This window comes from Gorilla gorilla, chromosome 9, assembly GCF_029281585.2.
Source record: "Gorilla gorilla gorilla isolate KB3781 chromosome 9, NHGRI_mGorGor1-v2.1_pri, whole genome shotgun sequence".
NCBI classification, from domain to species: Eukaryota; Metazoa; Chordata; class Mammalia; order Primates; family Hominidae; genus Gorilla; species Gorilla gorilla.
In genome coordinates this window covers 23,225,235-23,248,547 of record NC_073233.2, presented here as the reverse complement: position 1 = coordinate 23,248,547, position 23,313 = coordinate 23,225,235, and the positions used below count along the sequence as shown (strand labels likewise).

The window sequence follows — 23,313 nt, the reverse complement described above, 5'->3', positions numbered from 1 at the left end:
GTTGCTTTTGTCAGGAGGGGGAAGAAGCTAAGAAGCTAGAGAGTTTCAGATTCCGGTTAACAAAGTTGTAAGTTATTTAAACAAGAATAATATCACATGACCGGTACTGTCATTTGACTCTAAGCTTTGGAGTCGCCCAGCCATGTTCAAGTATTCAGACCCCTCCTTCCTGTCACTGCCAGTCTTGTGGTTACGTGTCGAAGCCGTTCTTGAGCTGTCTTATCACCGTACTCAGCCAGCCTAACTAGCATCCAGCCATTTCATGCAACTGGTGACCCCTCATAATGGGTTTATATCCATTGTATTATGAAAACTCACATTGAAGGTTAGGGGCCTGCGTGTTGAAGAGGCTGTCAGCTTTGTCCACTTTGTTTATCTTGTTGAAAAGCAATTAGAATGAAATTTGGTTTATCTTCTGGATCATAGAAGATTTCCAGGCAGATCCCTTTACCAGTAAAACCCCTTTCCTACTTGTTCTGTGTCTGTACCATTTGGGCTGAGTGAGGCCATGATAATTAATGGTAGTTTTGCCCTGTAGCACCTGTGAGGTCAGGTGTGGAGGCTCTTGGAAGGTGTGTTTAGGCTCAAACATGGGGAGTCCTGAGGTCTTCTCCATTGGTGGCCTCCACGGATTTCCTTCACTGCAGGTGTTAAGATCTTGGTTTCCCCAGGGAAGGTAAGGGTGGGGTGGATTGAAGATCCACTTTACTGGCAGTTGGAGTGGAAGTCCTAGAGAGCACTGAAGCAAGCAGCCCTTGGTGCCAGTCGCCACAGGGCACGGCCCTCTCTTGGCTGCTTAAGATATGAGGCAGTGTCGTACACGTAAAGCTGGAGTAGGGGCTCCTGTCCCCACTACACTTGTTGCTTGGCTGTTTCCATGTTGGAGGCACAAGATGAACACTAGGCAGTAGGTCATAAAACAGAGATTGAACAGAAGTCATGCTTTCCAGCCATAGATAGAGGACCACGGGAAAGCTCAAGGTAAGACGCCTGCCATTCTCTGGAAGGGTTAAAGGGAAGTGTTGGTCTGTGGTGTCCATGGTGTGAGCAGCTGGTCCTTCATCTGTGAAGGGCTTGCAAAGTGAGAGTCTCTATCAACACCTTGATCTGGAGCCATGGTGGTGCTGGTGGTTGGAAAGTCAGTCTCATCTTCCTTCTACCTTTCCTTCCTAAGGAGGCACAGAACTGAGCTGATGCTGTGGCTTTACTCATCAACAGGTTTGAGTTGTTCCTGTGTTTCCCTCGAGTGACGCTACTGAGTGTCACTCCAGAATTGCTATGGATTGGTGATACTGGGATACTGCTCTGTGTCATGTTGCGTGGAATACTGTTGCCTTATATCTTTAAAACATGACATGGGAAGTACTTTGATACATGTGACCTCATTTAATGCTCATGGTGAGGGAAGGATATGAGAGCTTAAGAAACCTGCCCAAAGCCACAAAGCTGGAAGATGACAGAGGCAGAACTTGGCCCTGAATTCTGTTCTCTTTCAGTTTTCTTATAGGGCTCCCACTTTGTATTATTTTCTCTTCTTCCTTGCTTTTCTTCCACGTCTTATCTTGGTCACTTGCTGCACAGACATCGCAGGAGGTAGAAGGTGGTTTGAATTGACGTTAATTGTATCATTTTAGAAACTTATTGCTGACTCTGAAAACGTTTTGTTCAGTGCCTTTCAGATTCATCCTTTACAGCCTGAAAAATCTTCCTTAGGAAACCCTCCTTTCTAGAGTTGAGCACTGCCCAGTTGGGCAAACAATTGGGATAGTGATGTTGCATATGATGTTTTGGAAACAACATTTGGCATGTCCTTAAAGTAACATATCATAACTATATATATATTTTTTATCTTAACACTTCATTGGAGGTGTGAAAGTAGATTCTAGGCAAACATCTTTAATCTGTCTTAGATTTCTTTTCTTTTCTCAACATTTTTCTTGGAAAGACTTTACTAAGAGTGTTCCCTAAATCTTTTGTCTGGGAGACAGAAGGCATCGTGTGTTTGGGAGAGGTCTTTGAGGTCCTTAGGATCCGAGAGCAGAGAAAAGCTACTACAGACAGATCTGGTGGTGTTTAGATGGTTCTCCAGAAAGGGCAATGGTTCCGTGAGTCTGAAAGAGTTATGTTTTCATTTGGGTTGCAGCATCCTTCTTTTAGGGGCCAGAGGGTAGGCCCTGGGGGCAGCTCAGGGTCTATATTCTTGGGCATACCAAGGAATACACAGTGTTTTGTGATTGGCCTTGACACCTGTTTTTGATGTTGGTCCTTCTCTGTATATAGAGCTGAAGTTCTCAGACTGGTGCTAGGGTACCTTGTTGGAGACAGTTCAGAGTATCCACCGTACTTGGCCTACTTTTTAACCTTTAACTGAAATATAACATCTCTTTCAGTTAAGAAAGCAGGTCACCTGTGACTTGTTCACCAGTAGAAACCATAGATATCTTCATAACACATTACAGTTGTTGCAGGTATCTTGAAATATCATTTATGCTCATCACCATTTTAAAATCACAATAATTATTACATCTGCCACCAGATCCATTATGCAGTACGTTAGTAAACAAACACCTGCATCACTAGACCACACATTTAAAAAATATTTTAAGAACTATATGTCAATATAATAGATTTCCCTTATTTTGCATGCTTAACATTCTGGAAAAGGTTCATAGGATTTATCGAACTGTTGATGTCCATGCCACAAAAAATGTTAAGGTCCCTGCTCTAGATTCTGAAGGCATGCCAAGAGGCGTGGTTTTTCACTTATGTAGTTCTATTTGAAAACTTCTGTTGCACACTCTGATTGTCTATGGGGTAGTATAACAGATGCTAGGGATGCAGCAATGAATAGGACAAAATCCATGCTTTTTTAGGGCTTATATTCTCAAGTTTGCATCAGCATGTGTATTATTACAGGATGAGAAGACAACAAGAAAGAGCTGCCTTTTTTCTCTCTCCTTTCAATTTTGTTCTTTGTATATCTATCAAATTCATCTCCTCCTCTCCACTTCTGCTGCCACTATTCTGTCTTGGCCACCACCATCCCTCCCCTGGGGAGCACACTGTAGAGCAGGACCTAGTATATAGTAAGTGCTCTGTAAGCATTGGCTGTTGCTGATTCAGCCTTGCAACTCCTCTGCAGCCTACAGTTCATCCTCTATGTTGTTCCTAAGTTGCACCCTTGTTCAGGTTGTATTCCTACCATAAGCCCTTCAGTGGTTCCCCATTGCTTTCAGGATAAAGCCAAATTTTTTTTTTTTTTTTGGAGACAGAGTTTCGCTCTTGTCGCCCAGGCTGGAGTACAATGGCACGATCTTGGCTCACTGCAACCTCCGCCTCCTGGGTTCAGGCAGTTCTCCTGCCTTAGCCTTCCGAGTGGCTGGGATTACAGGCACCTGCCACTGCGCCCAGCTAATTTTTGTTGTTGTTGTTGTATTTTTAGTAGAGATGGGGTTTCACCATGTTGGCCAGGCTGGTCTCGAACTCCTGACCTCAGGTGATCCACCTGCCTTGGCCTCCCAAAGTGCTGAGATTATAGGCGTGAGCCACTGTGCCCAGCTGATTAAGCCAATTGTGATTCATGAGGCCCCAGCTTATATCTCTAGCCACATTTTTAGCCACTCCTGTCTTCTGTCTTTCCTCTAGCCATATACAGTTGCCTAAGGCCCCAGGACATTTCTTGCCTATAGGCCTTTACTTAAACTTCAGCCACAGTTGGCCGGGCGTGGTGGCTCAAGCCAGTAATCCCAGCACTTTGGGAGGCAGAGGGGGGCGGATCATGAGGTCAGGAGATCGAGACCATCCTGGCTAACACGGTGAAACCCCATCTCTACTAAAAATACAATTTGCCGGGTGTGGTGGCTGGCACCTGTAGTCCCAGCTGCTCATGAGGCTGAGGCAGGAGAATTGCGTGAACCGGGGAGACGGAGCTTGCAGTGAGCTGAGATCGTGCCACTGCACTCCAGCCTGGGCGACAGAGCAAGACTCCGTCTCAAAAAAAAAACAAAAAAAAAACTTCAGCCACAGCCTGGAATGCCCTTTCCCCAACTCTTACTTGTCCTTCAGTTCTCTGCTCAGAATCACCTTGTCTGGGAAGCCTTCTCTGAGCCCTCTGGACAGGTTAAGTACCCTTCTCTACTTCCACAGCTCTGTCTCACTGCACTGTAAATGGTTGATTCACCCACCCAGACCTTTCACCGGGAAAACTGATTCATCAGCTAGTTCTGCTAGTCCCATTCTGTAGACAGAGACCACAAGGAGCATTAAGTGTAATTGGAATCGTGGTCAGTGACAGTGCTTATACCTCCCAAGATATGGTGGGTTCAGGCTTACTTGTATTTTGTATTTAGTTCCCTATAAATTTGTGATGGGGAGGGAGGAAGAAGAGTCTTAAAGTTTCCAGAATGCTCTTTCAACCAACCTCCCTAGGTTGCTCAAGTGACTGCTCCTTCAGTAACATCAGCTGACATCTTTTGAGCCTTACAAATGCCAGGCTGTGCTCTAAGCAGTGTATGTCTCATTTCATCCTCACACGGCCTTATAAGGTAAATGCTACTTTTACCCATAGTTCCATTTTAAATATGAGGAAACAAGCATGAGGAGGTTGAGTAATTTACCCAGGGTTACCCAGTGGGCAAGAGGCAGAGTCCACCTTGGACCTCAGGCTGATTCTAAGAGCCCAAGTTCTTACCCTGTTCACTGTGCGGATTGGAGTCAGCCTAAAGGTTGGACGTAAGAAGTTTCGTTTCTTTTCTCTTTTCTCCCTTTCCTTTCCTTTTTTCTTTCTTTTTTGCTTTCCATGGAGTCTCGCTCTGTCAGCCAGGCTGGAGTGTAGTGGCGTGATCTCCGCTCACTGCAACCTCTGCCTCCCAGGTTCAAGAGATTCTCCTGCCTCAGCCTCTTGAGTAGCTGGGGCTACAGGTGCCCATCACCGTGCCAGGCTAATTTTTGTGTTTTTAGTAGAGACTGGGTTTCACCATGTTGGCTAGGCTTGTCTCAAACTCCTGAGCTCAGGTGTCCCACCCGCCTCGGCCTCCAAAAGTGCTGGGATTACAGGCATGAACCACTACACCCGGCCCCTTTTCTTAATCTCAATAAATGGTCACCACTACCTCTGCAAGTTGTAAACTTGAGACTCTTATCCTTTATACCTGGTGATCTCTCTCCTCCCATATCCAGTCCATTGCCAAGGCCTGCAGGTATTACCTGCAAGTTCTCTCCAGACCCTGTCTGCTCCTCCCCTTCTCTGCCTCCACCACCATCTCTCACCTGTGCTCCTGTAGTAGCCTCCTGACCCATCCCCCCTCACCTGTTTCTGCTGACTCGAACCTCTTCTCTGTACTGCAGCCAGAGTGGTCTTTCCAAACAAAATCTGAGCACATCATTCCCCAGTTCAAACCCTTTAATAAGGCTGGGTGCAGTGGCTCATGCCTGTAATTTCAGCACTTTGGGAAGCCAAGGTGGGTGGATCACTTGAGCCCAGGAGTTCGAGACCAGCCTGGGCAACATGGCGAAACCCCATCTCTACAAAAAATACAAAAGTTAGTTGGGCATGGTGGTGCATTCCTGTAGTCCAGGCTACTCAGGAGGCTGGGGTGGGAGGATTGCTTGAACCAGGGAGGCGAAGGTTGCAGTGAGCGAAGACAGTACCACCGCACTCCAGCCTGGCAACAGAGCAAGACCTTGTCTCAAAACAAAGCAAAGCAAAACAACATAACAAAACAAAACACTCTTTAATAGTTTCTCATTGCTCTTTCATTAAGACAAAACCCTATATGATCTGCAAGGCCCTGGTGGTCTGGCCCTGCCAACTTCGGCAGCGTCTCTTCATGCTGTTTTCCCCTCCATTCCTCTGTGCCAGTCATGCTGGCCTCATCCTTGAAGATGAACACACTGTGGGCACGTGTCCTTCGTGGGGTGCTACCTAGCTCCTCCCTGCTATTACTTAAATGGCTACCTACTACGTAGAAGGCAGCTGCAATGTCAATTCCTCAGGGATCAAGCTGGGCTCCCCTGTTCTCCTCACAGCATCCTGACCTTCTTGATGACACGTAATACAGCTGTAGTTACTTGTCCATAGTATTTCTCTTCTGTGTGGCTATAAACTATTATGGCCTTGTTTAAGGCTGTCCCTCCAACTTTGGTAGGGTGCCTTTCACATAGTAAATACTCAATAAATGATTCATTATTGTTGAACAAGTTCCAGAATGAGCCCGTCAGTTGATGGGCCCTGGCCTTTTGGGTGCTCCTCTATTTTCCACTGAGGTTTCTCTATTCTAAAGGCTGATGTTGGGGGCTTGAACCATGAGGATTCTGGCTCCTTCACCAGTGCTGTGTCTAGAACTGAGGTCCAACAACCAGGGGAGCAACCATATCCTAGGGGCATCATGTCTTTGAGGTAAGTTCTTCACTCACATCCTGATTTCCTTTAGGCATAGCTTGTTTTCTATTCAGTTATGCAAAGTTGCTTCATAGAATTATGTTAACTGGAAAGCAAAGAGCAGAGAAAACAGTACCATCTGAGGTGAGACTAGGGCAGGAGTGAGAAGATTCACATCATCTGGGTCCTAGGCTCAGGATACTTTGGACTTGGGTCACTTGGCCAGATGAAAAGGAAACTCCCTGTACTTCTTGCCTTCACAGTTAATCCATTGAATATGCCCTCACACAGGCAGAATACAGTTGGAATCTGTTCTTCAGAGTCAAGAGCAGCTGGGCACAGCACCTTCTGGTTTGATTAGTGACCAGGGTTATATTTGCAATCATGTGTAACTCCTTCGTAATGGTGGATGTAACTCTTAAGACTCATTCGCAAATAGACATGCAAACCCATGTCTGCATGTTTGAGGCATGTCCCATGTTGATTTCCTGGACAAGGCTGGCTCCATGAATTTTTTGTACAGCATGGATCTATTGTCTTTATTGTACCTTGGAGGGCTCCCTATGCTTGTATCTAGTGGGATAGGCACCTGTCCCAGAACCCTCTATGGCTGGGCACAAAAGGCTGGGAGAGTGTGTCAGAGATCTTGTGGGATCATGGTCCAGGGGATATTTTCCAAGAATTTCTGCTGATTTTCAGTAAGACATGCACAGGTTCCTTCTTATTCTGTTTTTTTGTTTGTTTGTTTGTTTGTTTTTCAGGCAGAGTCTCACTCTGTCATCCAGGCTGGAGTGCAATGGCTCAATCTCAACTCACTGCAGCCTCCACCTCCTGGGTCCAAGCAATTTTCATGCCTCAGCCTCCCGAGTAGCTGAGATTACAGGCGTGTGCCACCATGCCCAGCTATTTTTTTTTATTTTTAGTAGAGACGGGGTTTCAACATGTTGCCAAGGCTGGTCTTGAACTAACTTCAGGTCAGTTAGTTGGTTTGGCTTCCCAAAGTGCTGGGATTACAGGTGTGAGCCACTGTGCCTGGCCTTATTCTGTTCTTATTGGCACATTTCCACCTTGCTTAAAATAGAAGGAATCCTTCCTGTGATAGTGAATGATAGCTGATACATGCAAAGGAAGGATATCAGGTTTGCTTCAGCCACTATAGGGATCCTTGGCTGCAGGCCAAGTTTGCCTAGACTCCCTTGGCACTGAGCCGGATGGACTCAGATATGTAAATGTCAGAAGCAGGCCCATATTTACTATGCATTTTGGATCTGGATTTTAAGAGGGCAGGGAGGAGAAGTAAATGCTGAAGGTTCATTTGAGAGGTTTTCATCTATGACCATTAGTGATTCCAGAAGCATGTCATTGTCTAGTTTTTCATTGGTTCTCATTTTGTTTTCTCTGCCTGGTCCTTGCATGGGGTCTGCCTTTCATGCTGTATTCAGAGTATTGAACCAGTTATCTGTGTAATCACCCTCACTTCGGGATAGAACCTGGGAGCAATATACAGAGAAGCCTGGACTTGGAGTCAGACCTGGGCTCTAACTCTTTGTTCTTTCAACAAATGTTTATTGAGCATCTACTATGTGCTAGGCACTGTTCCTGGGGATATAGTAGTGAACAAAATAGCGAAGTTCCCACTCTCGTGTAGCTTACATTTATAGAGGAAGGAGACAGATGATAAGCAGGTAATAAACAAGTGTGTAAAATAAATAGCATCAGGTAGTGGTAAGTGCTGTGAAGAATCTGTTACCAGGTGTGGAAATCTGGGAAAGTTACTTGACATCTAAGAGCTTTGTTTGCTACATCTGTAAAACAGAGATTCTGTCTCCACCTCTCAAGGCTGTTAGGATTACAATGAGATTAAAGTTGTGGAAGTACCTAGGAGACACATAGTAGGTACTCAGTAAATCTTCCTCTTTTCACATCATCTTCTTATGTAGATTTGGTGAGATTGTTCCTTGCAAATTTAAAAGATGGGTCTCTGGTTTATCAGAGCACAAGGGGAAAAACTGGTGTTGTCTCTGATTTGCAAATCTTCCCAGTCATTTTTCAGTAGTCATTCTGAGTACCTTTTTTTGAGATTTTTTTTTTTTTTTTGCAAGGATACATGTGAAAGCACCTTGAGGCAGAAGGACACAGTAGGTTTGCAAGAATATTTAGTTAACTGTTGGTCAACTCTGTCCACCTCTGTAGTGCCTCTTTTGAGAGCTTGTTTGGAGGTTCTAGCAGGGGACTGCACCTACTAGTATACCCTTGACCGAAGACCGGTCCTCCTCTCTCAGGGATGGTCTTCCTCTTCTACTGGTGTGCAGCTTCAGGAGGGACGCACATGGAGCAGTGAAGGAGTAAGGGGACACCCGCCTAGCCAGCCAGATCAGCCGAATCAACCCTGGCGATCAATGGGGTGACAGATGTCGCAGCCAGATTGCCCTCACATCCTGTAGTGCCTCTTTTGGAGAGACAGAACAGCAGCTTCTTTGAGGAGCACACATCACACTTCATGCCTAAGCAGTGAAGCACAGTGAACATCCACATCAAGCCACCTGCTGTTGCTGCCAGTTTTGAGTCAATTCTTGTCTGATTATAGCCGAAGCAGGAATCACAGGCTTCAGCAAAACCAAAACAGGGATTCCCAAGAGTCTGCCTCTATGAAACGAGGGTTTTCTGAAAAGCCTGTTTCTCACATAAGCCTTGACTTTGTGCACACTCCCAACTCCCAAAGCAGGAGTAAGATAAATAGGAAACAGTTACAGCTGCAGGGCTTTTACTTTGGGGAACAGACAGCTGTCACTGGGCCTGGCTGTACTAAGAAAGAGAAATCTAGCCTATGATGTTTTCTAGGTGTGGAAGCAAGTTGGGTGGTGCTTGGGCTTTTAGTCTAGAAGGGCCATAGTGCCTCCTTGCTTTTGCTCCTATAAAGGAAATGTGTGATAACCTCCCTCTGACCTGCATTCTGCCTTCATGCTACAGGCTGTGCACACGGGGATGCGAGCGCTCATCTATAACAGCTCCACGGCGGGCTCTCAGGCCGAGCAGTCAGGCATGAGGACCTACTACTTCAGTGCCGACACCCAGGAGGACATGAACGCTTGGGTCAGGGCCATGAACCAGGCTGCACAGGTGCTGTCTCGATCGTCACTGAAGAGGTTAGTCCTGATGGAGGGTCCCTGCCACAGCACCTCCTACACTAGGATTGGGACCCAGATAGGTCCTCTTGGGTGCCTGAGATTCCATTTACTCACTTGTATTAAGCATTGCCCTCTCTTTATAAACTTTCTTCATTAAACAAAAACACTAAGGCCTGGAAGGGTGAAATGACTGCCTGGGATCCACAGCCATGGAAACTGGCATGTGTGGGCTTCTCAGTTTTTCTTCTCTTATGTATGGTGGAAGGGAAGACCTTGGGGTACCAGGTAGGGAGAGGACAGGCAATAAAGGTCTTGCAAACTGAAAATCTGCTACAGACTAACTGCCATGTTGCTGGGAGCTGACCTGGGAGTGATCTTCCGGTTGCTCCCTCTCTGAAATAGTTCAACCAAGCATATAATCAGAGATCTTGAAATTCCTGAGTCTGTTGGCTGTAGGTGATTCCCTGAGAGAAAACAAGAGGAATATGAGTGGAGTTGAGGGCAGAGAGAGAGAGATCAGAGTGGCCCTGAAAAAGTCTGGGTATACCTTTATCTGGCCTTCATCTCACATTGGGCCCATTCTTTCCTATCCTGACACTTTGCTCTTTGACAGTGTTCTTTCAATGAGGCCTCAAAACTCAAGCGTATTCTCTTGTAACCTAAGGGTGGAACTTTTTAGTGGCTGGAAATGGGTTGCGCTGGTATGTTTAGCTTGTGAATCTTTCCACCTCACATATATGTGGTTTTCGGAATTCGTGGTACTTCCTAGCTTTATGATCTCTTTCATGCAGTGTACAGACCTCATGAAATATAAATACAGCTATAAATAGTGACCTCCATCAAGAGGCCAGGGTACAGTCAGGCCCTACTCTCTGGAGCTCCCATAGCACTTCAGTCTGAGCATTTTTCACACTGTTTTTGTTTCCCCCTTCTGTCTACTTTTCAGTATCCTAGGCTTAAAGCAGATATCATCTTTATATCTTGGTTTTGTTTTGTTTTGTTTTCAGACAGAGTCTCGCTTTTGTCACCCAGGCTGAAGTGCAATGGCGTGATCTTGGCTCACTGCAACCTCTGCCTCCTGGATTCAAGCGATTCTCCTGCCTTAGCCTCCCGAGTAGCTGGGATTACAGGTGCCCGCCACCACGCCCAGCTAATTTTTTGTATTTAGTAGAGACGGGGTTTCACCGTGTTGGCCAGGCTGGTCTTGAACTCCTGACTTCAAGTGATCCACCCACCTTGGTCTCCCAAAGTGCCGGGATTACAGGCATGAGCCACCACGCCCGGCCTGTCTTTATATCTAAATGCACAACATCTGACACATAGTAAGCTCTCAAATGTCTGGTGAGTGAGTGAGTGAGAGATTCGATGAATGAATGAATGAAGATGTTGAACAGGACAGGACCAAAGACTGTCCTAGGAGCTTCCCCATGGGCCCTGAATCAGTAACTACATCAATTTTGGCTCTACTTCCAGCATTGTCATCCAGCCTGCATTTTTCTATTGTTTCCATAATAATGATCTGAAAGACTCTGCCAGTAGCCTGCGGAGCTCACCTCACAGTGTGGTTGGCATTTCCCCTCTCACCCCAGGAGAAGGAAACTGGGTAGATTTGACACATCTTACTCCCCAACACAGTCTAGTGCACAGTCTAGTCCCCAACAGTCACTGTTTCCTGGTCTTTATTTTTCATTCTTTTAATATATATATATGTTTACAGTATATGTATGTAGTCATTCCTTGGTATCCATGGAGGACTGGTGCCAGGAAGCCCCACAGATACCAAAATACTCAGAGTCCCTTATATAAAATGGTGTATTTGCATATAACCTACGCACATACTTTAAATCATTTCTAGATTGCAAGATTACATATAATACCTAATACAATGTAAATGCTATGTAAATAGTTGTTATACTGTATTGTTTAGGCAATAATGACAAGAAAATAAGTCTGCATGTGTTCAGTACAGACAAAGCCATCCTTTTTTCCCTCTCTAAATATTTTTAATTTGTGGTTGGTTGAATCCATGGGTATAAAACCCTGGATACAGAAGACCAACTATGTATATATGTCTGTGTGTATATATATGTATATATTTATAATTAAGTATATACAAATTATTAAATATATATTAAATGTATATTTAACCATATAATAAATGAAAACATTCTAAATATAAAAATGCAAAAACTAAAGACGAAGATATCCCAAATCACCTTCCCAAGGTAATCTCTATAATCAGGTTAATTGGCTTTTAAACTATTTTCTATGCATTTATATACGTATGTGGACTTATAGAAATATATAGGTTTCTTTTGTGCTTTCTGAAAGCATGAATAATGACATCTTAAGGATGACTCAATATCAGTATATATGAATCACCTTTAATTTTTACTCATATGGTATTTCATAATGTAGATGTACTGTAGTGTATTTTTAAAACCTGTATTTAAAATTTTTGTATTAACCTTCTACAAGCCTCTGCATGTGTGAGTCTTTCAGATTGCTGGGTAAAAGTATAATACATTTTTAATTTTAATCAATACCACCAAACTGCCCTTTAAAGAAAGCTGTGTGGCCGGGCGTGGTGGCTCACACCTGTAATCCCAGCACTTTGGGAGACCGAGGCGGGTGGCTCATGAGGTCAGGAGATCGAGACCATCCTGGCTAACACGGTGAAACCCCATCTCTACTAAAAATATGAAAAATTAGCAGAGTGTGGTGGTGGGCACCTGTAGTCCCAGCTACTCGGGAGGCTGAGGCAGGAGAATGGCGTGAACCCGGGAGGCAGAGCTTGCAGTGAGCAGAGATGGCGCCACTGCCTGGGCAACAGAGCGAGACTGTCTCAAAAAAAAAAAAAAAAAAAAAAAAAAAGAAAGCTGTGTATTTCACTAGTGAGTGTGTCATTTCCCCATGTCTTTGCCAATAGTTGATGTTATGTCTTAATTTTACTGATCTGATACATAAATAGTATCTGATTATCTTAATGTATATTTCCATGATGGTTAGGATCTTTTATATTTATTTCCACTTTTTTTTTTTTTTTTTTTTTTAAGACACGGAGTCTCAATCTATCACCCTGGCTGGAGTGCAGTGGTATGATCATAGTTCACTGCAGCCTCGAACTCCTGGGCTCAAGCAATCCTCCCATGTCAGCCTCCCTAGTAGCTGGGACCTCAGCTGTGGGCCACCACATCATGCCTGGCTAATTTTAAAACATTTTTTAGAGACAGAGGCTCACTATGTTGCCCTGTCTGGTCTTGAATTCCTTGCCTCAAGCAATCCTCCTAGCTCAGCCTCCCAAGTAGCTGAGATGACAGTCACCAGCCACCATGCCCAGCTCAGTGGGCACGTGTGTTTCCTATTAAGGGAATTGCCTGTATCTATCCTCTGCCCATTTTTCTACTGAGTTGTTTGCCTTTTCTTGCTGCCTCCTGTCCTGTGTGCTCTGAAATCTGCCAGGTTAACAGTGCTGCTTAGGCTCTTGCAGAGGTTGATGATAGGCTATGGAATTTGTTTTTCCTCTTCTTTGAAAATCAGAATGCTGTTTGCCAGTTTTTGATATTCTGGTCTTTTCCCCCTTCCCTTTGATTCCTTGGAGATCACCCAATAGATTTCTCAAGCCCAATTTTCCTTATGTCACTGGGGCACCACCGATAGCTGGGCCTGGAGCTCAACTACAGGAGAGTAGGGCTTCCTGTTCTTCCTCCCCATCGTGGACTTTCAGGCTCTCTTAACCAGGTTTGTTCCCTTTTTCCTGGTGAAGATCATTCTTCTTAATGAAAATGTGGAATTAAACCCAGAAGCTGGAGAATTCTGCCTTCTCTGTTTATGCTGGGTCATCTTCCCTAAGCAGAGACACCTACATCTCTTTTTTTTAAACCCCCATGTATTTTAATAAATAGAAATTTTGTTTTTGTTTTGTTTTACTTTAAATAAACAAACAGCTCCTTCTAGACTTTACTTTTTCTGCCATTGTTCATGTGGGCCCATTCCACTATGGATTTGTGCCCCACCTTCCATTTCTCATACATGTCCTTTTATAATTTGAGCTTCAAGAGTTCCCTGTGTTATTACACTAGAGATGGCAAAATGGGTTTCTTCTAGTGTCCCAACTTTGCTCAATTCACTGTGGCTGACTAGGATGCTAGACGAGAGAATTTGAGAACGAGATTGAACTTTATAGGAAAAAAATGCATGATTGATAAATGATGTCTGGCTAGAAACCTTGAGGATTAATCTAGATAGCTGAGATTTGGGTATTTTTTAGCATCAGATTTTGGTGTTGGAAGGGCTCCTCCCCTTTCCCTAGTCTCAGGCCATTGTATCATCCCTAGTTTTTCTCTGACATTGAGATGTATTCTTATTATGCTCTTAATAAACTCTTAAAACTCCATGATCATGTTTGCACAAGGTTTTGTCCCTTTAAAAATAAAAAACACAGGCCAGGTGCAGTGGCTCATGCCTGTAATCCTAGCACTTTGGGAGGCCGAAGCAGGCGGACCACTTGAGGTCAGGAGTTCGAGACCAGCCTGGCCAACGTGGTGAAACTCCATCTCTACTAAAAATACAAAAATTAGCTGGGCTTGCTGGCGGGTTCCTGTAATCCCAGCTACTCAGGAGGCTGAGGCAGGAGAATTGCTTGAACTCAGGAGGCAGAGGTTTCAGTGAGCCAAGATCATGCCATTGCACTCCAGCCTGGGCGACAGAGTGAGACTTTGTCTCAAAAACAAAACAAAACAAAAAACAGAAAAAACAAAAAAAAAGCCCAAGAAACTAAAACAAAATAAAAAACACAAGTTTTTCCAGCTTCTGAGTCACAATAAAGACATAATAGCATTTCTCCATAAGTTTCTGAGAGCTGAAATTTTCAGCCAAGCAAATGCAGACTTTATGTTCTATTTTTCCAGAATAAGATGTTCAGACATTTGGTTGGTTAAAATTATTCGTCAGGCAGACTAAATCTTGCTTGTCTTCCAGTTTGGTGTTTTGCCTTGGAAAAGCTCCATCTCTGTAAGTGGGTGGCCCCAACAGTAGCATTTCATTCGCTCCCTCTGTGATTCTCACCCAGAGGCTTCTCTCTTTATTCATACAGGCAGATGCTTCCTTTATTAGTGGTGGTATGTATTAGGACTGTTGACTGCAGATGACAGAAAATACAGAGAAATTTACCTTTAAAAGGAGGGAATTTATTGGTTCATGTCACTGAAAAGCTCAAGATAGAACTGGCTTTAGAAACAATGGGGTTCAAGGCTCAGACAGTATCACTGGAAGTCATATTCTCAGACTCTGGGCTCTTCCCACTTGTGTGTTGAATTCAGTCTTGAGCTCCACGAGGAGGTCCCTGGCACATCTAGGGCCTGGTGGCAAGATAGCTGCAGTGGTCCCAAACTCATATCATCAAGGTTAAAATCCAGTAGGAAGGAGCCAGAGTCTGGTCCAGAAGCTCTGAGATTCGTACTGATTAGACAGGTTTAGTTTACATTTATGTCCCCAACCATCTTCCGTGGCCAGGGACAACATCATGCTGATTGCAGAGGCCTGAAACACATGCTTCACTTCTGAGAACCAGGGGTGGAGCCCTATCCAGGCCGCAAGGACTGAGAGTGAGGTGGTGTGGATTCCCAAGGAAGTGTTAGGGCTCCATGGGCAGAGGACTATGGGCAGAAATGGCTTACTGGGACATGGTAAAGAGGGCATCAGTAATCAATGTCCAGGCCAGCTGATTTATCCCTCACTTCCTGTTATACCTATTTCTTTTGCCTTAGGTATCTCCTCCCAGTGCTTAGTCTCTGAAATCGGATAGACCTGGGTTCAAATCCATGCTCTACTACTTTCTAGCTGTGTCATCTTGTGCAAATTATGCATGCTTTTGAAACCTTGATTTTTCTTAGTTCATAGGCTTGCTACAAGGATTAAATTAAACAAATGTATCAAGTGCTTACTTAGTCCAGTGCCTGAGACATAGTAGGTGCTCCCTATCAGCTATATTAACTTCCATAGGATTTGCTTTGACAGTATCTTCGAATGTTTTTTCTCTTTACCCTCTTCCAGTTTCATCATTAATTCCTAGATCTCAATGATGAGTCTCCTATGGACAAACTGCACTCTCTTCTCTGCCAGGAGGTGCTCATCTCCTAGCAGTGTGAGTTGTTCAACAGTTCAGGGTCCCTACAGCCCCATCCCTCAGTCCTATTTGTCTTCAGCTCCCACTTCCCCCCAGCCTCTTCCTATTCTTCTGGCCCAGGAGCAGAGCTAAGAGTCCTCACTGCAACTGTCACTTTTTTATTTGAGACAAAGTCTCACTCTGTTACCCAGGCTGGAGTGCGGTGGCATGATCTTGGCTCACTGCAACCTCTGCCTCCCAGGCTCAAGTGAACCTCCCACCTCAGCCTCCCAAATAGCTAGGACTACAGGCATGTGCCACCGTGCCTGGCTCATTTTTTGTATTTTTTGTAGAGATGAGGTTTCACCATGGTGCCCAGGCTGGCCTCGAACTCCTGGGCTCAAGTGATCCACCTACCTCAGCCTCCCAAAGTGTTAGGATTACAGGCGTGAGCCACCGCGCCTAGCCTGCACCTCTGACTTTTGTTCTCTTGTTTGTTACACAGGCTTCAGAATTCCATGATAGACATTAATTCCAGTATTTTTGAGATCCCACACCACGTGCTGTGAGGGACACCCTGCACTACTGGCAGGGCCTGCTCTCTGCCCCCGCCCCCACAAGTAGTCTTCTGCCTCACGTCCATATTCTTCTACTGGCCATGCTGTGGACTCTGGTTTTTGAGTCTCAACAACCTTTTTGAAATCTGTCTTACCGACTTCCACCATAATACTGCCTTTTCTATCTTGTCTAAGGATGTTTTTTCCTCTCTAATAAGCTAAAGCACCAACTAAGGAGGTTATTTGGCATTTACAGCTTACAAAACTGAGAAGTGACTCAGGCAGGAGGGCATATCAGAAAACAACTCATCTTTTTTCTCAATTTCCTAACCTCTGTGTTATCTGGAGTAGCTGCAGTCCTGTCTTGGGACTAAAGAAACTTGTAGTAGAGTCACCTTTAGAATAAAGTCCAATTTCCTTAGTAAGTCTTTGGAAACCCTACATGGGCCTGGTCCCTACAAACACCTTTGGTTCATCTCTTGCCATTTCCCATTCTCTGTGGTATGCTGAACTTCTTTCAGCAACTTGAATTGGTGCATTTGTTCATGCATTCATCCATTTAGTCTTTTATTCTATAAATATTTATTAAGGGTGGCCAGGCATGGTGTCTCATGCCTGTAATCCCAGCACTTTGGGAGGCCTAGGCAGGCAGATTACCTGAAGTCAGGGGTTTGAGACCAGCCTGGCCAACATGGCAAAACGCTGTCTCTACTAAAAATACAAAAATTAGCATGTTGGCGCATGCTTGTAATCCCAGCTACTCAGGAGGCTGAGACAGGAGAATTGCTTGAACCCGGGAGGAGGAGGTTGTAGTGAGTCGAAACCGCGCCACTGCACTCCAGCCTGGGTGATACAGCAAGACTCCATCTCAAAAAAATAACAAACAAACATATATATATATATATAAACCTCCTGAGCTCAGGTGATCCACCCACCTTGGCCTCCCAAAGTGCTGCCATATATATATATATGGCATATTGTGGGTCAAACACTGTTAAAGATGCTCAGAGTACAGCAGTGTTCAAAGAGAGAGAGGCAAGGTGCCATGCTGCTTACATTCTGGAGGGGTGGGGTAGGAAGACAGACCATAAACAGGAAAACAAGAAATCATTAAGACAATTTGTATCATGATCTATACATGAAGGCAGTAAGACTGAGTGATGAGTTAGGGTAGGACTAGGGCAAGGGAGTAGCCACTTTTGTTTGGGTGGTTAGGGAAGGATTCTAGAAGGGGGTGTTGGGGAGATGGGGCCTGATTGATACAAGAAAGTCAGATATACAAAACTTTGAGGAGGGGTATTCTGGGCAGAGGTGATGGCATGTACAAATGAGCGTAGAGCATGGCTGAACCAAAGTGAGCAAGGGGAGAATAGACTGATGAGGTCTGGGAGGATAGAGGTCCTTCTCATGAGGCAACCAGGATCCCTCTGGGCTTTGCTCACCCACTTTACCAGCCCTCTCACCTGCACCAGGGCCCTCTCACCTGCACCAGGGCAACCCCAACACATCCTCAGGTTAGCCTAGATGAATGATATTTTCTCCTTCCCTGACTATTCATCGTGTCAGATGCCCCTGTTGGTAGTACACTGTCATTCCTTATTCACAGGTCTTTCATGCTAAAGTTATGTTGACCTGCTTTCTCATTGTCACCCCTACCAGACTTAAAGCTCCTTGAAAATGAGAACTGCATAGGTCTCATCTGTCAGTGCCTGGCATGTAATAAGTGTTCAGTTAATGCGTAGATACGTGGGGGTTTGGGCTACAAATTTTCATATGCAGTTATCCAAAGAGCTGAAATCTCAAGAAGTTTTGTCTTTCACAAATGCAGGTGTAAAAAAAGGACATTTCTTCATTTTTTGAGGAAGTTTCAGCAGTTTTACAAACACACACAATGCTTACACACAAAGTCAACCTTGTGATAATGCATTTTCAAGGAGTCAAATTTGCAAAAGACGCATAAAACAAATTAAAACGCTCTAAAAGTCTTTATACAATTTGTACCTTCAGTATTGGAAACAGTGTGAAGGTGAAATACGTAACATAGCAAATTGGCCCTGTGTGTGAAGGGACAGACGTTGCACGTGATTGAATAATTTGGCAGGGGAGATTTCTGGTATTTTTTGCTTGCATTTTCACTTTTATGATTTTCAAAATACTCGCTGCACTTGCATTTGGAGAATGGTTGTAATATAGAAATGTAGTATTTGCTTTCCATTTGAAAGTCTGGTTCTTGCTCAGCTGTTGCAATTAAGCGCTCTTCTCCTTTTGCAGCACCAGTGACAATTAGCTTTTAAACTTTTGTCTTTCACCATTAAGTAGGCCTGTACACTTACCGTAGCTATTTTGCAAGGGAACAGTTTCACTGATCTCTTCCATTGTGCTGGAAGGAATACAGGAAGAAGGAATGATATTTGGCTTCTCCATTACCACATCTGGCCTTGAGGATTTCAACATTCTGGATTTTAATCTTTTGGGATTGTGATTTTCGACTTTAGGGATTTTGACCTTTTGGGATTATGGTGTTCAGGATTGTATCTTTTGAGATTATTATCTGCACCAGGTACATGGATGTTTGGCTGGCCAGGTGGGTAGGTAGATGAATGGATGAACAGATGAACAAAACAGCTGGGAAACCTCTACCTGTAAGATGTTCCAGTGAGGATTTGGGATGGCTGGGAGTGATCGGAACACTCTCCTGGGACTCGTGCATGGGGGATCGGCCTGCTCAGAAGTGGCCCACACATTTTGGGTTATTTGCATTCCCTTTGAGAGCTAAGTCTTTGGCCTTCCAAACTCGAATCACTACGGGCAAAGTGTAGCTGGACAGCCCCAGAGGCTGGACTAGCCTCTTGGATCCTCAGCAGAAGTAATTTATAGACATGTTTTCAGCCTTGCAAAGGGCTTTGGAGTCGTATCAGATAGAGGTTTGAGTCCTGCTTATGTCACTAGTTTCATGATCCAAGGCAAGTTGGCTAACATCTCTGAGCATCACTTTCATTACCTTTTTTTTTTTTTCTTTTTTTTTTTTGAGAGAGAGAGAGTCTGACTTTGTCACCCAGGCTGGAGTGCAATGGCATGATCTCAGCTCACTGCAACCTCCACCTCCCAGGTTCAAGTGATTCTCCTGCCTCAGCTTCCTGAGTAGCTGGGACTACAGACACCCGCCACCGTGCCTGGCTAATATTTTTTGTATTTTTAATAGAAATGGGGTTTCGCCATGTTGGCCAGGCTGGTCTTGAACTCCTGAGCTCAGGTGATCCACCCACCTTGGCCTCCCAAAGTGCTGGGATTACAGATGTGAGCCATCGTGCCCGGCCACTTTTATTACCTTTCATGAAAGAAAAATGTCTCTAGCTCTGTGGGTTTGTGTGATGATAAGAAGAGGTGGTAAAGTGCTTAGCTCAGAGTTTTGCATTTAGTAAGTGCTTAGTCAGTGATGGCTGCCGTTGCCAGATTCCTGTCCTTTATTAGAGTCCATTTATTATAGGTAATCCGGTAGTCGTGTGTGCCCTTAGCCTCTCTGGGCTCAGTCCTGACCTTGCAGAATTGTTACAGGGATTGCAGGTTGTCCGTGACAGATTCCTAGCACACAGTAAGGCCTAGCATATGGTAACAATAACCAAGCCATGGCCATTAAAAAAATGTATCTCCCAGAACGGGAGTGCTGGTTTCCCTGGGGAGATGGAAAGTGAGTGAGTGTGGTGTGTGCTAGAGCTTCAGGGTGGCTCAGGTTGAGCTGTGACTGGTGGCATGGCTTACCCAGGTAGAAGAAAGAGAGAAGGATTCTTCAGGCAGGAATGAATAAAGTGAGGAGGGCTGGCAGGCCTGGAATAGCTTTTTTCCTCTTCTTAGTCTGGTTTGTCAATCCCTACAACTTTAAAAGGGACTTTGCCAATAGCTGCTCTATTGAGGCAGGAGGCAGCCTCCGCCTAGCATTCTGGTTTGTTTCGTTTATTCTGCAGCCTCGTTCTTCTCTGTGGGAGGGAGGCCTGAAGGATTGTGGAGGGTGTCATCAAAGCTGTCAAGCCCTCTTGTTAATTTAGGCAAAGCACAGCATGAAAAGTAGCAGGCTATTCTCCCTCCATCCCAAGGGAGCTGCCCTATTTAACTCTGGGGAAAAGAAGAAACTAACTCCCTTCTCCATTTCTCCCTGGCTATCTCCTTCCTCAAATGCTAGGAACTCATTCAAAAGAGCAAGCCTGCCTTAGGGTGCTCCACATACTTTGGGCTTCTTTCTCTTCAGTCTTTTGTACAAGTCTATTGATTATGCCCAGAGTGGGTTCTGGCTTTTGAGCCCACCCTATTCCTGAGACTGCAGATCAGTGCTCAGGACCCAGGATCTGTTAACACAGGCTGAGCTGGTTTCCCATGGCAGGACTTCATCATCTGGCCTGGCTCAGATCCAACTCTCCAAGACTCTCAGTGGCCTGGGTTCTTGTTCTTAGGCTCCTAGTTTGGTCATTTAGGTAAGGTGAGCGGGGACGGATCCTTCCAGTGGGATTACAACAGAAAGGCTGTGTTGGACATCAGGACTAAGGTTCAATCAAGCCCCTACAAGGTGTCATTCCTCTTCCCATCTCAGTCTTTGAATGAGATTGAATGTGTGTGGGGTGTGTGTGCATTTAGCATTAAGATAGGGGGAAATATTCCTCATTGCCTGATGAGATAAATGATTTGGAGGCAGAATAAAATAATAATCAGTGCACAGTTGCTTGGTAAGATCTGTTAACATTCAAGTTCTTGTGAAGAAAAGAAATAAGAGAGAAGTATCGCCAGTCTGAGGTATGTGCTCTTCCCACTTGCAAGGGAAAATAAGAATTTGCTCTAAACAGACAAATAGCATTCTGTGATATGCTAGAAATGCTGGGGCCCAACCCCAGTCAATGATAAGAGTAGCCCCTTGTAACAGTTAGGGGTCATGTTTGGTTGCTAGAAATAGAACAACCCAATTTAAGGTGGCATAATCAAATTGGATTTTAGTTTTCTCCCATAGCAGGAATCCAGGGGTAGTCAGTAGGTTGGTACAGTAGCACTGTGATGCAATCAGGGACATGGGCTTTTTATCACCTTCTACCCAGCTTTTTAGCATATGACTTGCATCCTTATTTTTATCACTTTGTAATTCAGCAAAGTCTAAATCCCAGGCAGGAAGAAGAGAAGGGTTAGCTAAGCTTGCCTTCTTGTAAAGACTTTCCTGGAGGACGCCGCCTAGCAATTTATGCTTATATCTTATTGGCCAAAGCTATGTTATATGATCATCCTCAGCTACAAGGGAGATTGGGAAATGTAAGTGTTTTGCTGGGTACATTGCCACTTTCAAAAAATTGGGGCAAAGGAGGAGGAAATACCTATTGGGTAGTGAAGACATTTGTATTTGAGGGCATACTGTGTGCCAGACACTGTGCTGTGCTGTTTCTGTGCACCATTAATCCTCACAACAACCCAAGGAGACACTGTTATCCCATTTTATAGATGAGGAACTTGAGACTAGAGAGGTCGCTTGCCCAAGGTCACACAGCTTATATGTGGTGGAACCAGTTCTTGAATCTAGGTCCAACTGGTTCTAAAACCTGTGCCAGCTGTTATTTTCAAAAAGTGACACATATGGCCAAAATGGCCACTGAGTGTCAGGAATTTCCTGTGTTTTTGAACAGTGACTGGTTTCAGATGTTCACGATCATAGCAATGACCTGCATGGGAACAGCAGCCCATCTGGGAAAGGCTTGTGTTTTCTTAGCTAAACATCTCTGATTTGCATGGCCAAGCTGCCTGAGTAATACAGTCATTGACAGCCGAGGGGTGCTTCATTCTTTCCCATCATTGTGCTAAATCGAGCATTGCAGATCTGTTTTGTGACAAGTGTCACAAATTTGAGAGGTCATGTGTTAAATTGTGGGGAATGCAAGGAGACAGGGAGAATACCAAAAAACCTTTTTGACCTTAAATTCCATAACTTAGTAAGTTAAATGTTTAGGTCTGCTAATAGGGTGGGGGAGTAGGGAATATTACTTTCACCTTTCTTACCTGCAGCCACAGCGTGAACATTTTGGGAACAAAGGTGCATTTTATGTAAGTCCCGGGAGCCATGGGAATAAGGAGCTGTTCATAACCCCAGAGTCTTCAGGGCTAGAAAACTGCCCAGTGGCAAGCTGACTACCATTCGCTTAGTCACCCTCTAAAGCTTTGTTTTGCAATAAATGCTGGTATTAATTTAAAGAAAATGATTTATCATCCTCTGTCAAATTTATTTCCAGGAAGCACTGGCATATATGGGAGTGTATATACTCATGTACATACATAGTAAGGACTAAGAATTATGGTTAAATTAGCTCCAAGATTAGGGAAGACTAACAGACTCCATGATTTGAGGGTCAGGTGTTTATGGGAACAGTATTCAATGTGGTTACCATAATTAAATTGGGCTCCGGGGTTGTCTGACTTTGAAGGCAAAGGCTATTTTCTCTGCTACTCTCTTATACTCCCAGGTGCCTGTCCCAGTGGGGGCTGTATAGGTGCTTGGTAAATACATGGTGAATGGTTAGGGAAGGAAGAAAAATCCACATTACAATTGGTTGGACTGAGACATTGTGCCCACAATCTTTGGGTCCCAGAGTTGAAGAATCCTTCATTTCCTCTCAATTCTAATGTCATACACATAGGTGGCATATTTGTTTCACTGTCTGGCTTTTATGACAAGGTGCTCTTTATCTTTGGGGTGTGAATAACAAGGAGATACAATTACCTGGGTATCACAATTGGAGTAACCACTTAGAAATATCAGAGCAAGTGAAACCAAAGCAGCATGCCAGATTCTAAAGCTTCAGCGACTTGGCCAGAGTGTGATCCAGAGGGCAGCTGGAGCCTTCATCATCTCCGAAGTAGCCTCAGCACATCCTCTATGGGTAGTTTCCTGGATGTGAGAAATAATAAAGAAAATAGGCCTGGCACAGTGGTTCATGCCTGTAATCCCAGCACTTCTGGAAGCTGAGGTGGGAGGATTGCTTGAGCTCAGGATTTCAAGACCAGCCTGGGCAACAAAGAAAGACCTTGTCTCTACAAAAAAAAAAAAATTAAAAATTAGCCAGACATGGTGGCAGGCACCTGTGGTACCAGTTACACAGGAGTCAGAGGTGGAAGGATCAC

At 44.5% G+C, this 23,313-nt stretch overlaps 1 protein-coding gene across 16 annotated transcripts in view; it reads left to right on the top strand.

The window, feature by feature from the left end:
* The window catches only part of PLEKHA7 (pleckstrin homology domain containing A7), a 243,685-nt gene that overhangs the window by 166,773 nt on the left and 53,599 nt on the right, over positions 1 to 23,313 (top strand). For all 16 annotated transcript variants that reach the window (XR_008669775.2, XM_031016210.3, XM_031016209.3 and 13 more), the window contains one exon: positions 9,350 to 9,525. Coding sequence is in view for 15 of the 16 variants with exons in the window: in XM_031016210.3 (XP_030872070.1) it covers positions 9,350 to 9,525 (176 nt within the window). In the remaining variant the exon portion in view is untranslated. The remainder of the gene's footprint in view (positions 1 to 9,349; positions 9,526 to 23,313) is intronic.